Source organism: Elgaria multicarinata, chromosome 3, assembly GCF_023053635.1.
Source record: "Elgaria multicarinata webbii isolate HBS135686 ecotype San Diego chromosome 3, rElgMul1.1.pri, whole genome shotgun sequence".
NCBI classification, from domain to species: domain Eukaryota; kingdom Metazoa; phylum Chordata; class Lepidosauria; order Squamata; family Anguidae; genus Elgaria; species Elgaria multicarinata.
In genome coordinates, this window is record NC_086173.1 from 40,479,754 (window position 1) to 40,494,136 (window position 14,383).

General features: G+C 41.0%; 1 protein-coding gene across 1 annotated transcript in view; it reads left to right on the top strand.

Annotated features, from left to right (window-relative positions):
* Positions 1–3,570: 3,570 nt before the first annotated feature.
* AMZ2 (archaelysin family metallopeptidase 2) overlaps positions 3,571–14,383 on the top strand; it is a 66,519-nt gene continuing 55,706 nt past the window's right edge. The window contains exons 1-4 of the mRNA XM_063120047.1: positions 3,571–3,609; positions 7,413–7,695; positions 10,575–10,748; positions 12,902–13,030. Of these exons, the coding sequence (XP_062976117.1) occupies positions 7,413–7,695; positions 10,575–10,748; positions 12,902–13,030 (586 nt within the window). The 5' untranslated portion in view covers positions 3,571–3,609. The remainder of the gene's footprint in view (positions 3,610–7,412; positions 7,696–10,574; positions 10,749–12,901; positions 13,031–14,383) is intronic.

Here is a 14,383-nt window from a genome sequence, read left to right on the forward strand (position 1 = left end):
TCTACTTAAATTAAACTACATTATATCTTAGGAAGAGTTTTCTAGTTAGAGAATTGTTCTGCAATCAGTACTAGTAGTAAGTCCCACTTATTTCAGTGGAATTTACTCAGGACTTACTCTGCATAGGATTGCAGCATAAGAGTCATTCTGAAATGCGCTGGTGTTACATTGCCTCAAATACATCATCATTTGCAGCCTGTGTCTTGAACATTGCCTTTCAAAGGAAATGTTTCAATTGACAATCTGCATAATAGTATTAAGCATTTTGACCCAGAATACCAATATGAGCAACTTCAAAATCATTAAGTCTGTATTCGGAAAGAGTTTTATGATGTGTCTTGTGGAATGTACCCATGTGACTTATCTGAAGTTGGTTCTCCCCTCCACCCCTGCCCCGCCCCACCCCCACAAGACTCCCTGCGTGAGTGAAATTTCTCAAGTCTTCCTTCCTGTAAATGTAGCTTTGAAGTTGCACAATAAGCAGAAAAGGGTAGAAGAGTAACACTTGTGTGAAGTTTCAACAAAGTCCCCTCTGGAATAGTCTCTGTGGTTGTGTGTTCCTCATTCCAGATGCAATTCTACAAGCAAGTAAGCTACACCCACTTGAAGCCTCATCCATAGCCACTGGAAATAGCCAAATATCTTTTCTGGCTAAGATTAACTGCTATGTTTTGCTTGTTTAATTTATACCCTGCTTTTGTTTACAGGGGTCAAGATGGCATATAAGCTACTTAAAATCAAGAAATTAGTAGTGTATAGTAAAGTCTTAAGTGTTTAACACATAACTTAGCAGCTAAATGATTCAGGATTCAGATCTGGATGGAAGAAAGGAAGCAATTTACGAATATGATTTATGAATATGTCTGAACTGCTTTAGCCTAAGGCAGCTGGAAAGCAAAATTGATCCTGTTATTCAGAATAATATTTTAAGGAGAAATGGACCACACCAAAATTCTGGCATGCACATACAACTTACAGTGACCAACATCCAAGTATTCTTATTTTAACTATATCACTGGGAACTGTACCTCACTTGTAATGTGTGGTGGCTGCAGCTTTCAGATGACCTTTCTATAAAGGATGATTCCTATTTCATATGTGATAACATAGAAGAGGTGTAAACTACAAGGGGAATCTTTTTAACTACTGGATTTGTAAGACTGGTACTTTACTGATTTCTTCAGCAGAAGAAACGTCTGGTATTTTCAGAAGCCTCCATCTGCCCTCTTAGTCAGAAGATCAGAATATGCCCATGACATAGGGCTTTTTTTGGTGGTTGCTTTAGGCCTGCTCTCCCTAGGGAAACTCATCGTATTCCTACATTATTGATGCCAGGCTAAAACATGTTTATTCTCCCAGGTCTTTCAATATCTCTTTCTAGTCACTGTGATTTGGTTTTAGCTTGTTTCAGATGCCTGTTTTAGTAATCTGTGTTACATTTTATGCATTGTATTATGTGCTTATTTGACTTAGTTTCCAATAAAAAAATTCCCACTGGTGCAACTGCTTTCATCAGAACAAGGAGAGGTGTAATTTCCACTCTCTCCTGCATCCCTCCACATGTTCTCAACATCTTTGGAGGGTGGGGGACTACTCTCTGGAGTAGATTTTGGGAGATGAGGCACTGCAAGGTGTTGAACATTCTCTTGCATGTGTGAACGTCTGCCCACACTAGAATTTCACTCTTGGACTTGTATGTTGTACAGGGTTTTAAATTATTTATTCCATTGTATTTTTATTGTATCAGATGCAGTGGACTTCAGTTTGGTAAAATTTATGCCATAATAAATTTGTTAATATATGAGGAACCATAACACACTTATTTTTGGTGCAGCAGGCTAGCTTACCTTCTCTAAAAGCTTAGTATTTAAAGTAATGGCAGACAAATGTAATGTTCAAATATGGATGGACAACCCTCAAATGCACACACAGGAGAGGATGTGATAAGCAGATTGCATTAGGTTTTCAATATTTGTTTACAGAATGTTTGGGACAGGGGGATGACTTCAAAGTGTACTTTGCCCCATCACCTATACAATAGATTGCAGCTGGCTACCATTTATTGGTACTTTTTTCAGTTGTAATAGTACAGTAGGCAATAATATTCTAATGACCAAAAATGAACATTTGACAGATGTACTCCCTTATGTACAAACTCAGAATAAATCAGCAGTTGGCACTGAAATCCCACATGTTAATTAGTACTCTGCACTAATTAAATATACACCAATTATTTCCTGATTCTGCAGTCAAAATAATAAAATGGATTGAATGCCTAAGTATGCCTTGGTAGGGACATTGGTATTTCCATTCTGCTCTCATAAAATTCAAATCAACTTGTCATGGAGCTCCCAGGCAGTCTCGTATTCAGATATCAACCATGTTGAAATCTGCTTAGTTGTGTACTATAGAAGTGTCACATCACTTCAAGCAAGACTCTAGTCCCTGTGTTAAGGGGTATCTGTTCCTCACTAAATAATAAAGTTTAAAAATAACAAGGCCCATGTTCCAGGGCCAAGTTCTGAAATTATTTTCAAGGAATGCTAGATGGAAGCCAGCCTGAATGTCCTAAGGCCAGATTGGCGGTGAGAACCCATGAAAGTTAGGAACATAGCAAACAGCCTTTGTTAAGTCAGACCATTGGTCCATCTATCACAGTATTGTCAACACTGACTGGCAGCAGCTTTCCAAGGTTTTGAATATAAGCCATGCTGGATCAGACCAGGAGTCCATCTAGTCAGCATTCTGCTCACACAGTGGCCAGCCAGCTGTCAACAAGGAACCTACAAGAAGGACATTGTGCAATAGCACCTTCCCACCCATGTTCCCCAGCAACTGGTGTATATATAGGCTTACTGCCTCTGATACTAGAAGTAGCACATAGCCATCAGGACTAGTAGACATTGATAGCCTTCTCCTCCAGGAATGTATCCAACCCCGTTTTAAAGCCATCCAAATTGGTATCCACTGGTAGTGAATTCCATATTTTAATAATAATAAATTTATTTATTACCCGCCTCTCCCTTTGGATGGAGGTGGGGAACAACACTAAATAAATTAGGTGCTGTATGAAGAAGTACTTCTTTTTATCTGTCTTGAATCAGCTTCATGGGGAAAGCCCAGGTTAGTATTATGAGAAAAGGTTTGGTGGTGGTGTCGGGGATCGAACCTGGTACCTCCTGCATGCAAAGCAGGTGCTCTACCACAGAGCTACAGCACGTAGTTAAGCGGCGTTGAAATAAATGCATCCTGTGTATGCTCAGGAGGCACTCTGTCATGTGTCCGATCATACGTTCCGAGACTCAGCGCGGGAATGGTTACGCCTGAAGCAAAGAAGTACCTTTCCCTGATCGCTGCAAAGAAGCGCGATCTGTAGCACCGCCACCGCAGCCTGCTTGGCCCTGTGCAGGGCTCTCTTCGCAGCCGCTCTGCCACTCCGGAAGCGGAGAAGGCCGGAACCAGCCCGCTCCGCCCTCTCCCCTCAGGCCCCCTAATGGCGGCTGTGCCGTTGAGGCGGAAGAGCGGAGGGGAGGGAGGTGTGTGGGCGTCCCTGTCCTGACAACGGAGGATGCGAGGAGGGAGAGCTTCGAGAGGGGCGGGACTGCAGAGGTAGGCCGGGTCGGTATAGTGCCATTGGGGTGGGCTGCGTTAGGGCCTAGGCAGCGTCGTCGTCGTGCTCAAATGCGAGGGAAGGGATGCTGTGGAAGCGGCACAGCGTAGGGGATAGTGGATGGTGGAGGCGGTGAGAAACATCCATATTTCCGTCTGCCTGTGGAAAGGGGCGAGAGGAGGAGGAGGAGGAGTGGATTGTAACCCGGGCAGGGGCACCATTTCAGGGTACGGGAGGGCCCTGCCCCGGTTTACTGTCTCCTCTGCAAGGTTTAAAAGCCCGCTTTTAATATATGTTCAACACTAAACTGCAAACCAACAACCCCACCAGTGTATTTTGAGATTTGTATTTCATAATTATACAAGTTCTCATAATTATACAAGTTAACCACCTCTGTCAGTTTTTTTCTTCCAAACAAAGGTTTTCGACCAAGACTGATCTGATTGATGCGGCTTGGATCCAGAGAAGTGGGAGCCCTGTTCACACGAGAGGGCTTGGCTGTCTCTTCCTTTCTGCTGCAGACCCCCTCCCCCCACGCCCAAAGCTGTACCTGAAGAATTTGGGAAGGGGGTCTGGATCGGCATGACGGGGTTTGCAGCTGGAAGGGGCAATGGGTGGAAATCACAAGCCCAATATTGCTGTCCCTTTCAGCACTTTTTTAAAAAACACATATTCTTCCTTTATAAAATTGGTTGGTTATGTGGGACTTAAGATCTGGGTGACTATTATTATTATTATTATTATTATTATTATTATTATTATTATTATTATTATTATTATTATCCTGCCAGGTGGCCTTACAAAGTTTAAAACATACATGGGGCGGATGGGGGGGGGAACAAAACCATAAACGTTTAAAATACACAACAAAATTATAAGACATTAACATAGATGGAGGGCCAGATTATTTTCCAAAGGCCTGCTGGAACAAAAAAGTTTTAACCTGCTTCCGAAAGCCCATCAAGGAGGGAGTTCCAGAGCACTGGAGCAGCCACCGAGAAGGCCCTCTCCCATGTTCCCACCAAGCACACCTGTGAAGATGGTGGAACTGAAAGAAGGGCTTCTCCAGAAGATCGCAAAGCACGGGCAGGCTCATAAAGGAGAATACGGTCTTTCAGATAACCTGGACCCGAGCCATATAGGGCTTTATAGGTCATAACCAGCACTTTGAATTGTGCCCGGAAACAGACTGGAAGCCAGTGGAGCTGTTTTAATAGCTGTTTTAACTTATGCAGAATATTACACTAAACTGGTAATTTTAGTAAATAATTGTTAATATTCCTTTTCTTCCTTTCAATTGTCTAATCTTTTCTGGAACTCAGTAATACTTTTGGTTATTACATTATCCCCCATTATATTCCTAATTTACCATGGAATCTAGTGCAGAAACTGATGGAACTTCTGATAACTGATGCAAAAACAAGCTCACCATTAACCTACAGATGGGATACATTTCACTATACAGAGAAACAACACAATCTATCAGCCACCACTGAAGTATAGTCTCTTAGAACATTTGCTTGCATGCCATGTGTTTATGAATGTATAGCAAAACAAATAGCCAATTAAATTTGTAATTGCACCCACTTCCCAGTGCATATGGGAAGTATATACACAGTATACCCAAAATATACACAAAAATATATTTTGTAGAACTTACGATAGAGAGTTACTAAAGATTTTCACGGGTCTTTCAGAACTTATGTGAACAATTCCGGTGATGTTTTTAAGGCAACAAGTTCTGAAAAATCAGCTGAAAACCAGTATGTTTTAAGGAATATTTTCACAATTGATTCCAGAGTGCTTAGCCTGGGATCCAAACAGTAATTCCATGCACCCAAAGTGGTTTTGGGCTTGTGTTTGTCAAAGAGCAGCCTCCCTCCAAAGTAGTTGCTGTGTGGCAAACTACTTTTGAAATTGAAGGGTCTTTTAAAAGCAGTTTGGGATAGGATGTGATATCTACTGTTCAAAGGGGGGGAGTAGCAATTTCCACCAGGTATGCCTAATGTGTTGGACAAGTGTAAAGTAGCTTTTGGGGTCTTTTCTGAATCTGGAATGTATCACTTGTGGATCAAATAAAATTGAAGGTGATACAAATGTCCTTTTATCCAATTGATAAATTAGCACAGTGTGCATGTAAGCTCTTGAAAAGATGGTTTTTATCCCAACTTACTGAGCATCTTGCCCTTTACATTACGGAAACCCTTTGGGTGAATGACTGAGGCACATAAAGGTGAGGGTTGTATCCTGCTGTTCTCACTAGGAAAGTATTCCAGGGGTTGAGCATCTTGTGGCCCTCCAGAGTTTTTGGTCTACAACTTCCATCCCCGCTCACCATTGGCTATGCTTTCTAGAGTTGTATGCCAAAACATCTGGAGGGCCACACACCCATTCCTAGTTTAGGCAGTCATGTGTGCCTTAGTTTACATGAGAGAAAGTGGCTAAGAAAGAAATAGATGGAGGTCCTTTAAAGGGGGGGGGGGGCAGAGGTGATTATGTAGGAAGATTCTAGCATCGCCAGTTGCCTAGCCTTACTTTTAAGTGCTGAAGCATTAGTATCAGATCTGATTCCCAGGACTGTTTTTACATGGTAACTATATGGTGAAATTATTACAAGTTGACTGGTTAATATTGGGGGTAAGGGGTTGCTGACAGCTGGTCTGTCAACATTCCAGCACATGTTGAGCTAGATGTGCTGTCACCCTGTGCAATGCAGCAATTGGTGTTTGGTTCAGAGATCAGTATCTTGAGAACTTCAACTTAATTTTATTTATCTTTTGATTAAAAGCACTTTTGTTAAATCTGTAAGGATAAATTTCAAAGAGATGTTTGGTCACATCTCAGAAACCAGATGAATAAATCAAAATTCACAGTTTCTTATGGTAGCATTTGAGATCTTGGCACAATGGGTTTTTAAAATGGAAATTTAAGCACAGTCCTGATAATGGCTTTCCACACTGGTGAAAACTTTGAAGTCTGGATTGAGCCAGAAAATAGTAAGAAGCAATCTTAAAAGCAGCAATGAAAATGTCACCTTGACAAAGGTTTCCCCGTGAAACCACAAATATAAATATATACAAAGAAAAGATTTGTGTGAATCTAGCCATTATGACCGAGAATGGAGAACTCCATTAGTTCCCTGTGCTGTTATTATTATTATTATTATTATTTATTTATTTATATAGCACCATCAATGTACATGGTGCTGTACAGAGTAAAACAGTAAATAGCAAGACCCTGCCGCATAGGCTTACAATCTGTTGAATGACTTTCAAGTGTTTAAGATGGGCCATGGTTGAAGGTGGGGTGATGGACTTCATAAATCATTGCTCTGATTCATTAGGACAGATGTTGTTATAGATTGTATTGGATGCAATAACCATCTGGATTTTGGTACAATATGAGCCTCGAATGTAACAGTGACTGGAGGTTTTTTGTTTTAAAAAGGCTGAGATAAAGTGACCCATGACATAATACACGGAACAAGGCTGATGAGTGAGCTTGCAGCCAGCGTTTCCCATGCCAGTCTTGTCCAAAAGCAGAAGCTGATTGTGAAATGACGATTGGGTATGGAAATAGGAAGGGAATGAGGAAGCTGAATGTTGCATATGTAGGACATAATACTTGCTGAATAAGCAGCAAGCTGCAAAACATAGCTGGTTTGCCACTCTGTTCATAAGAGCTTGTTAGGGGTGACTGATGGTGTGATGGAGGAAGGGGAAGTGTTTAAAATAAAAGTGTGTTCAGGTGAGATCCAGATTTCCTAACCAGTTTTGGTTTTCTCTCTCTCTCTTGTTATTAGATGAAGGTAATTAAACATTCTGAGCAAGTGCTGAAGGTAGCTCTGATCTCCAAGGACACTCAGCTTGTGAGGCTTTATGAGACATTTGAGCCTAAGGAGAAGCTTTTGCTAAATGAAGCATTCCAACCAGACAGTGTCCTCTTTAAGCTCATCACGCTGCATTCTGATTCAGATTGGGTTATCTCGCACCCAGAACCCACCCAGGACTTTGCACAGTTTTATCATGACCCTTGCAGAAATACACCATCTCCCCAGAAGAATCGGATTTATGTCCAGCCCATTGGTAATGTCTGCTTGATCAGTTAGTCAGTTTCAAAACCCAATGATTAATGAAGTGTGTGAAATGAGCTGCATAAGTTGCTAACGAACCATTTAATATAAACTAAGTTGGTTGTTTTCAATCTTTTTGTCTTAAGGGAATCCTTTCTACTTTGACTTTTTTGTGCAAGGAACTGTTGCACATCTGCTACAGAACAAAAATCTAGGGTATATTTTAGGATATACTCAGTTCACATAGGACATCTATTGGGCCTTACATTAACCTCTGTGTACTGCGAGTGTTCTAAAACTTACCAACACTTTCTTGCAGCTTCCCATTGCAGGAGCAGATTGGTAGTTGTAGGCAAGCCTTGATCTCTCAGGAATCCAGGGTTGGATGACCCTATAAGAGCGCATTCGACTCGCAGCATTTTGACATTGACTGCTTTTGCAAGAGGGGCATCGATCCCAGATTTATGTAGGGTGGCTACCAGGTCTATACCCTCTACATTAATCTTGCATTATCACCTGGATGTTCGAGCCAGGGCAGATTGCAACTTTGGGGGAACTGTTTTGTCTTCTGTTTTGCAATAGGACATCGATCTACACCTTACCCTCCACCGGTAAGTGGACTTGTTAATTGCCCATATGTGTGATGCACAGAGACCACAACAAAGAAATGCAGGTTGCTTACTTGTAAATGTAGTTCTTCAAGTGGTCATCTGTGCATTCACACAACCCACCCACTGTTCCCACGAGTGGTTTACCTCCTCATTATGGGGCCAGCAATTCAGTCTCAAGGAACTGAGGAGAAGGGCGGGAAACTGTGGAGCATGTGCAATAGATGGTGGGGAGGGTTCCTGCCAAAAACGTCTAACTCAGCATAGAAGTTTCCCAAAATGAGCTCTGTGCAGGCGTAGAGCTCATATGTGTGAATGCACAGATGACCACTCGAAGAACTACAGTTACAGGTAAGCAACCTGCATTTAGGGTTTCCTTGATGAGGTAGATTAACTAGATCCCTTCCAGTCGACAGACCTTTGGTTCCCAGCAATTTATACTGGGAACTAGGCAGGGGGATTCTGTTCCTGTTGGATCTGTTGGACTCTTGCAGCTTTCAAAACCAGTGACCATGGTCTCCTCATCGATTTGTCTGGGATGACTTCTGTTTGATGACGTGGCCTCAGGGTTCTATTTTGTTCTCCATGCTATTTAACATATACATGAAATCATTGGGAGTTCCTGAGTTCACTGTTAGCAGTATGTTGATGACACCCAACTCTCTCTCACCTTTTCATCTAAATCCAAGGAAGCTGTTCCAGTTCAAAATCAGAGTCTGATACCAGTAATGGACTGGATGAGGGCAAACAAACTGAAGCTTAATCCAGATAAAACAGAAGTGTTCCTGGTCAGTCAAAAGGCTGATCAAGGAATAGGGATTCTACCTGTGCTGAATGGGATTACACACCCCTTGAAAATTCAGATTCACAGTTTGGGTATACTTCTGTATTCAGCACAGATCCTGGATCTCTAGTTTCAGTGGTGACCAAGAGTGTGTTTGCTAGTGTGTCAACTGCGCCTGTTCCTGGAGATGTCTGAACTGGCCATGGCAACACATGCTTTAGTCTTGTTTGGACTACTATAGTGTGCTGTAGATGGGGTTGCCTTTGAAAAGCGTTCAGACAATTCAGCTGGGTCTACAATTCTGCAGCCACATTGTTGCCCAGAGCCAGTTACAGGAAACATGACTCGTTTATGTATTTATTTATTGCATTTTTATACCGCCCAATAGCCGAAACTCTCTGGGCAGTTCAAAAAATTGAAACCATACAAAGTATAAAACAGTATAAAAGCATGATATACCATATAAAAACACAACCAGGATAAAATCAGCAGCAGTGCAGAAATACAAATTTAAAATACAAATTTTAAACAGCAAAGTTAAAATTAAGTTTATAGACAATTAAAATGCTAAGAGAATAAAAAGGTCTAAAAGAGTATAATTTGGTACCAGGCAAACCTCCTTAGGGAGCTCATTCCACAGCTGGGGTGCCACAGCAGAGAAGGCCCTCCTCCTAGTGGCCACCTGCCTCATTTTCTTTGGCAGGGGCTCACGGAGAAGGACCCCTGTGAATGATCTTAAGGTCTGGGTAGGTACATACGGGAGGAGGCGTTCCTTCAAATAACCTGGCCCCAAGCTGTTTAGGGCTTTGAATTTTAGTACCAGCACTTTGAATTGGGCCCGGACCTGGACTGGCAGCCAATGAAGTTATAAAAGCACTGGCATGATGTGGTCTTGCTGGCCAGTCTCTGTTAGTAAATGGGCTGCCCTGTTTTGTACCAGCTGAAGCTTCCAGACCATTTTCAAAGGCAGCCCCACGTATAACACATTGCAGTAATCCAAACGAGGTTATGAGAGCATGGATAACTGTAGCTAGGCTGTCTCTGTCCAGATAAGGGTGCAGTTGGTGCACCCTAAGCTGATAAAAGGTGCTCTTTGCCTCTGAGTTCACCTGTGCCTCAAGTGACAGTTCTGGATCCAAGAGCACCCCCAAACTATGGACCCAATCCTTTAAGGAGAGTGCAACCCTGTCCAGAACAGGGTGAACATCACCTCGGCGGATAGATGAACCACCTGCCAACAGTAGCTCCATCCTGTCTGGATTGAGTCTCAGTTTGATAGCCCTCATCCAGTCCATTACCCTGCCCAGGCACTGGTTCAGAACAGCCACTGCCTCACCTGGGTTTGATGAAAAGGAAAGATAGAGCTGGGTATCATCCACATATTGATGACAGAGATAGAGATTGCAAAGCACATCTCACATTTTAAAAAGGTGTTATAGAAATGGTTATCTTTCCTATGGAAGAAAAAGCTGAAGCTGAAAATTGCTGCTTTTCTTAAAGGTACTTTTGGAGATTCCAGAGTTAGCACAGATGTCTACATGAAATGGCTAAAGGATTACTGCGAAGCCTTTTACTATGGCCTGACTGTAAACATCTTAGGGCCAGTGCCTGTTTCACAGACGGGTTGTGCTTTTCGAGTCAATGAATACACACACAATCTGCAGATCCATGCAGGTAAGAGGAATGGATGGATAGAGATGTAAAATTTCTGCAAATTTTGAAGTCATGGAAAAAAATGGGGTTTTTCTGTTTTTGGGGGGGAGGGGGGAGAAAATTTTCAGAAAAATTGAAATAATGCAATATTAGCACTTTTTACAGATTGAAAGTCACTTTGTTACTTTAGGAACATAAAATGTAATTATGTCCAAGTTGATTTGGCATAAAATTTTTACATTTGGTATATTAAAACTAGTGTATTCAAACAATTATTACAAATTTAATTTACTTTTTAAACTTTTTTTTTTTTTTTTTTGTAACAAATGGAGCTACAAGCTCCTGAACTGTTAGGAACACCTGAACTGTAAGGAACCTCTTCGATTCTGCCAGTTTATGAGGAGCAGGCAAAAAACAATTTTAAAAAACAACAACTGAAGAAACCACCAACATTAGTAACAAAGAAAATTATTTATGTCTCCGCTAGTCTTCCATTGTCAAGACATAAAGCCCCCATTCCCATAAAAAGATCAGAAAAATGGGTGGGGGGAACCAAGATTCAATGAATATGCATGAAATTTAATCAGACTCATTTTCTGACCTATAGCTATCAGTATTAGTTTCAGTCTCTGCTTCCATGGAAGTGCCCCCTAGAGGCAGAAATGCATCTTCATCTTGCATTTGAGAGTTGTAGTCTCAGTTTGCAACCTAGGACTTGCTTGTCCTTGGTGCACAGACATTGTAATAATCTGATACTGTTCAGGTTTTAGAAATCATTTGGAGAAGTAAATATCTAAACACCTTGTCTTAAACATTTTATTCATCATGCTAAAATAAAACATCCCGTAATCCGTTTTTTCTTCATTTTTTTCATTTTTTCCAATTTTTTGGAAAAAAACACAAAAAAGGCTTCAGGAAAAAACGGGTGGGGGGGGAACTGTTTTTTCTGAATTTTTCCGGTTTTTTTCTGGGCCTTCACATCTCTATGGATGGAACACTGTTGGACTGGCACATGGCCATGTCTTGGATCAATTTTGCCAGTTCTGGAGGCTGTCTTAAAAGCCTGAGTTGTGTTAAAGTAAAGTGTTGACATTCTTGTTGGTAAGTGAAAATATGAGTATTATGAATTCAGAATGACTGGTTTTAATTACAAACCAATTAAAAAGGTGCTTCAAATGTATTGTTTTTTCAGAATCTTGTGGCTTTTCTATTAACTTATAAATTTGGGCCTTTGGGGCTGTTTCACTCTTAACTATGCATATAGGAAGTATGGCTGGGAACCCAGTCATATAAATGTTGGCAAAGAGCAATGCTTGAATATATACAAACCTATGGAACTGCCTTAGAGTCGGAGTATTTGTCCATCCAGCCCAATGTGACCTACTCTGACTGGCAACAGTTCTCCAGCATCTTAGCCAGAGATCTTCCCTGTCACTTGCTTAATGTGAGATGCCTGGGAGTGAACCTGGAACCCTCTGCATGCAAGCATTCAGCTATGGTAGGGTGACCATATGTAAAGGAGGACAGGGTTATTGTATCTTTAACAATTGTATTGAAAAGGGCATTTCAGCAGGTGCCTCTTCATCACAACAGTTAAAGTTGCAGGAGCCCTGCCCCTTGACCAGATACAAAGGACGGCAGTACTCCTGCAGCTTTAACTGTTGTGTTGAAGAGGGAATTTCATCAGATGCTGCATGCATATAAATGACACCTGCTGAAATTCCCCTTTCTATACAACTGTTAAAGATACAGGAGCCCTGTCCTCCTTCTCATATGGTCTCCCTAAGCTATGGCTTCTCTCAGTAGACACTTGTACTTGTGCTCCTGTATCCCTCACAGGGCAAATAGAAGGTGTGTGTGTGTGTGTGTGTGTGTGTGTGAGAGAGAGAGAGAGAGAGAGAGAGAGAGAGAGAGAGAGAGAGAGAGAGATCAACTGTGAGTTTCACATTGTTTTTATTGGAGCTAGATTGTATCAAAAGCCATTCGCCTTTAATTCATGATCCATATTCTTTGTGTTTGTTTGTATATGTGGTATGTTAATTGGGGTGTATGTATGACATTTTAGTATCTCTCTTGATCATTTTTAGTATTAATGCTGTGGCTAGGTGTCTGGGTTATGTATGGTGGTCTCTTGTACTTCTTTTGAGAGAGAACTACATATGTTTTTCATGCAGGGCACCTCTTGAATTACCTAAAGAAAAAAAAGCCCAAGGATGCTTTCTGCATTGTGGGAATAACTATGATAGATCTTTATCCAAAGGACTCCTGGAATTTTGTCTTTGGGCAAGCCTCCTTGACTGAAGGTATATCCATTTCTTACTATTTTATTAAGTCACCAAGGTGGTCTAGTTTAATATGACAGGTTTCTTTTGTCCTTGGCTCAAACGGATCATTAAGGCTGAATGCAAGCAAAAAATTACTTGAACAGTGGGCTTTCCTGAAAGTACAAATGAAAATTGTTTTTCTTCAGGTTCATACGGAGGAAAAACTAGATCTGCAAGTTTTCAACAGAAGCCAACTATGCAAAGTGCTTAACTGCTGTCTGGGATATTACAAATGTATTGTTCCCTCTCCCCACCACATCCCCAGAGCAATTTTGTAGCCATAATGTTCAGATTGATAAACTATAAGTACTGTTTAAAACAAAACAAAACATTTCTTAGGAATATAAACACTTTTACCTGTAGGTATTTCTTTGGGAGAATTGTTCACAAATGCACAAATAGCATTGAAAAACAGGCAAATAGCCTACCTGAAGCATGGTGATAGAGCAAGACTGACAACTGAATCAGCAAATTGCTGATAAGTATGTCTGTTATTTGCATTGTTATAGCCAGAAGGGAGCAGGACCTGCCCTGCAGAGGGAAATGTGCTGCACGTCCTGTTTTATATGGTGTGTTTCTACATCATAGCCTAACTTACTCCACACAGTTCATCTCAGTTGTACATTTTACATTGTACATTGATGGTGCTATATAAATAATAATAAAAAATAATAAAAAATAAAAATAATAATAAAATCTTTTCTCTCCTGCACACATTTCCACTCTCTGCAAACATGATAGGCAACAGCCAGGGATTGTATCCAACTGTTGTCTGTCTACTAACAGTGGAGTGAATTTCCCCTGCAGCTCCCCCCACGCCATCTCCCTGTCCCACATTTTCCAGATCTGCTCCAGAGGATTAGATGACCCAACCCTCTGTTGGTGAGTATGCCAGTCCTGCTTCTTGCAATAGGCTCCTTAAAACTTCCATGTAGTTCAGCACACAGTAGTTTCCCCCTTATATTAAGATATAGCAGAGCAGAAGTGGACATATTCTTTAACCCGGCGATCAGTATAACTTGGTGAATTATGTTAGTGCTATTGCATAGATTTTCTTGTAAATAAGAGTCCCACTTATTGGAAGAAATTATTAATAATAATAATAATAATAATAATAATAATCTGGATCGAGGCAGGGTACAACACTAATAAAAACACCATAAAATACATACAACTAATTCAAACATTTAAAACCAGTGCATCATTAAAAGCAGCACACCATTAAAAAAGGCATCTTAAAATTCAACTGGGTAGGCCTGCCGGAAGAGATCAGTCTTTATGGCTTTCTTAAGTTTGCAGGGGGGTTTCTTGTTGACTTCCTATGGTGGATTT